Consider the following 4,042-nt stretch of genomic DNA (forward strand, 5'->3'; position numbering starts at 1 on the left):
CACACACACACACACACACACACACACACACACACACACAGAGTCAGACTGAGTGTGTGTGGACGACACAGATGTGAGTTTGGTTCTGTCAGAAACATTCAGACAGAAACAAACACTGCGTGCTGTCCAACAACGTCTGAGGATTAAAGACTGACTGTTCTTCATCATGGCCCAGATTTATTCAGAGAGGAGGAGGAGGAGGACGAGGAGGAGGAGGAGGAGGAGGAGCTGACAGATGAAGAGGTGAAGAAAAATGGGATTAAACACAGAGGTTTACATCCATCAAACTGATGTCAGATTGTCTAAAAAATACAAAAATACTACGTCTGGTTCTTAAAACTTCTGCTTTTCAGGATACTGTAGTACACTGGAGTACCTGATACTGTAAATATACCTGGATACCTTATAGTACACTGGAGTACCTGATACTGTAAATATATCTGGATACTGTAGTACACTGGAGTACCTGATACTGTAAATATACCTGGATACCTTATAGTACACTGGAGTACCTGATACTGTAAATATATCTGGATACTGTAGTACACTGGAGTACCTGATACTGTAAATATACCTGGATACCTTATAGTACACTGGAGTACCTGATACTGTAAAGATACCTGGATACTGTAGTACACTGGAGTATCTGATACTGTAAAAATACCTGGATAATATAGTACACTGGAGTACCTGATACTGTAAAGATACCTGGATACCTTATAGTACACTGGAGTACCTGATACTGTAAAGATACCTGGATACTGTAGTACACTGGAGTACCTGATACTGTAAAGATACCTGGATACTATAGTACACTGGAGTATCTGATACTGTAAAAATACCTGGATAATATAGTACACTGGAGTACCTGATACTGTAGTATAGTGTATTTTTGTACTGTGACTCTTATCAGATGATATACATTAACCCCACCCCTTCCTCCCACCAATCCAATCCAAAAATAAAGAAACACAAACTCGGCGCGGCTGCTAACTGTAGTGCTGCCCTGTTGCTATGGAAACAGACCCCTCCCCCATCAATGATCCCGGAACCGGACCGAACATCCCACGTGTGTGTGTCCGCAGCGACCGGGACAGTACTGGATGAGTGACTGCCATGGTAACCTCCTCACACTGCAGCGTGAGAGTCTGCAGCTCTGAAAGACCGAGAGAATAAAAGCCCTCGTTTTGTCTCGCTGACTTCAAAATAAAAGTGCCTCATAAATAAGTTTAATAAATAAAAATAAACCATGACTTTATTTATTTATTTTTTACCCGTCTAACATAAAGAGAAATAAAAGTCGTTTGTTGTTCGTAGGATGTGATTTCATTTATTTATTTTTTGTCACAGACTTGTGAAGCAGAATAAACGCTCACACACATAAAATATTTAGGTTAGATAATTTGTTTAAAGAAATAAATCAGAGCACTAAAAGGATCTTCTAAAAACAAAACAAGTAATTTTTGGTTTTGTTCATGGATGCTTTTATTTTGAAAACAGTGACAGCAGCTTTTGCTTTTATTTTCCTGAAGCTGCAGCAGCGAGGAGCCGGTTGTGAGTCTATAAAAGCTGTTTGTACATAAATCTGAGCTGCGTTCACAACAACAAACATCCTTCAGCCAGCCTGACGCCGACACAAACCTTCTGCTGTTTCTGCTTTTCTTCGGCTGTTCTCCCAGCCGACACACTTATCTACATTTCAAACCCTGCATGCTCAGTCAGTCGGTGTGAGATACGTTTAAATCCTCCACCCAAAGCGAGCTCGGAGCAGCGTTTCAGAGGATCAGAACATATTTAATGACGTTCTTTCGGCTGACGGCTGCAGTTTTACAGCTTTCAGCACCAAACTCTGCAGGAGGAGCAACGAGTCACTGAACACGTCTAACGTCAAATTAAAAGACGACTCTGTCSAGAAGTCATTTAGTAATGTGCTGTAATTAGATTTCTGCAGTCTGATCCATTCCTCTTGGCTCAAATCCTTTGATTCTACTTTACTTAATGGAAAACATGTTTCTAAATAAAACCTAAACCACAGAAACACGTTAAAGAACAATCCTTTACCAGGAACYATTTAGAGGAATAATACCCATTTGACTGTACAAATGTTTCCAGAATAATAGTTAAAGTGAATTGAACGTTAGAATCTGATTGTTTTAGAGAAATTAAAGCTCCTGACCATCTGCATGTATTATAACTAGAGACAGGATCAGAACCTGGAAGTTGAAGCATCAAAGGTCCAGCTCCTGCTTCAAGGCCGGCTGCAAAACGATGGTTAATTTTACAGCTCAGCATGAAAACGAGACATTTTACTGGTTAGACTCTTTTAATAAAGACTTCTTAAATAGATGTCTGAGAATGGATAATAGAAAATGTTTATACTGTAGCTTTTAGCTAATTAACAAGTTGAACTTCAGCAAATTTAAGCTAGCAATACATAGAGTGTATATGTATGTATGCATGGATTAGCTTGGGAATCAATAATGTTAGCGCACAAGCTAATGCATACATTTATGGTGATGTAGCATTAGCTACTGAGCTAATTCATACATTTANGGTGATGTAGCATTAGCTACTGAGCTAATTCATACATTTATGGTAATAAAGCATTAGGTATCGAGCTAATACATACATTGTGATAAACCATTAGCTTCTGAACATATACTTACATTATGGTGAGCATTAGCTACTGAGCTAATACATACATTTATGGTGATCCAATACATACATATATAAGTATTAGCTCTGTAGCTCACGCTATATCACAATAAATGTATGTATTAGCTCGTGCGCTAACTCCATATTACTATATAAGTCATAATTTACACATTAGCTTTGCGGCATAAATAGCATGGTGTCATCTGTGTGAAAATATACATTTTCAATTTAAAAAACTTAACAGCCTACAGTATTTTTACTGTCTTAGTCRGGGTTTCCTTTAAGGTCATGTTTGCGAGTCCATCTTGCCCATTCGTGGAGGACACTCCCACTTTKAGGCCCCTCCCCTTTGTGTTTTGCAGGGACTATTTGTTCAAGTGTTTTGGATGCAGGATCTAAAACACTGTTCCAAAAATACATTTGGCTCAACTTTTAGACAGTGGRAGTTAATTAAGTCRCTTCATGTCACATCAAAACTACTGATAATAAAGCTGAAAACAGAAACATTTCATTATTTTGTGGRAAAACCAACCTATGGTCTCACCTGTTTCCCATCCAGCGTGTAGAGCCTTTTCACGGYTCCAGAGTCCAGCTTGATGGCCTCCGTGATGTCGGCCAGCACCTGGTCGAAGGAGTGAGCCGTCTTCTTGTTCAGCAGGATCCTCACGGCCTTGCGGGGCTTCACGCCACTGCGGATCACCGTCACCAGCTTGGGTTTGATGAAGTCTTTGCTCTCCCTGCCCTCCCGCCCCTCGGGGCGGTCCTTCAGAATGGGGGCAGTGCTCGTGGACACGCCGGTGGAGGTCGTCGAGGTCCTGCTGGAGCTGGAGGTGGCGGCCCCGGTGCTGGCGCCGGGCTTCCAGCTGGGCACGGAGATCTTGGTGTAGTCCACTTTCCGGTAGGGCTCGTTGGAGGCACAAACATAGCATTCACCTGAGCAGACAGAGAGTTTACAGGTGAAATGTTGCACCTAAATCAAGAAAATATACCTGAAGACCATTTATTCTTATATCACCGCTTTGGAGTTGTGGATTAAAAGGAAGCCGGTGAAGATCAAAGGTTATTTGCAACAACTGCACTCAAAGTTAGACGATCCATGAGTTGTGAGGAGGACAAAATGAAGGTGACAGCAGACGTCAGATCCACTCTGTGATCAGACCATCAGTCATCAGGAAGTTTATGATCCGAGCAGGAGGAACAAGAACAACAAGGCTCAACTCTTTTACACCAAATGTTTAATAAAATATTCAGCAGGACAGTTTTCAGAACAGCTCTTASTCTAACAGGATGTCAGCTAGCCTGTTTTCAAACTTTATTTAAAGGCACAGTGTGTAGGATTTTGTCAATTCTTTTAGTCGAAATTGAGATAATCACTAATGACAATAAT

General features: G+C 40.8%; 1 protein-coding gene across 1 annotated transcript in view; it reads right to left on the reverse strand.

Moving 5' to 3' along the window:
* LOC106527574 (serine/threonine-protein kinase DCLK2) overlaps positions 1 to 4,042 on the reverse strand; it is a gene marked incomplete at its 3' end in the record, with an annotated part of 18,979 nt that overhangs the window by 9,231 nt on the left and 5,706 nt on the right. Inside the window, 1 exon segment of the mRNA XM_014022497.1 lies at positions 3,200 to 3,588. Within this exon segment, the coding sequence (XP_013877951.1) occupies positions 3,200 to 3,588 (389 nt within the window).

The sequence above is a fragment of the Austrofundulus limnaeus genome, unplaced genomic scaffold (assembly GCF_001266775.1).
Source record: "Austrofundulus limnaeus strain Quisiro unplaced genomic scaffold, Austrofundulus_limnaeus-1.0 Scaffold332, whole genome shotgun sequence".
NCBI classification, from domain to species: Eukaryota; Metazoa; Chordata; class Actinopteri; order Cyprinodontiformes; family Rivulidae; genus Austrofundulus; species Austrofundulus limnaeus.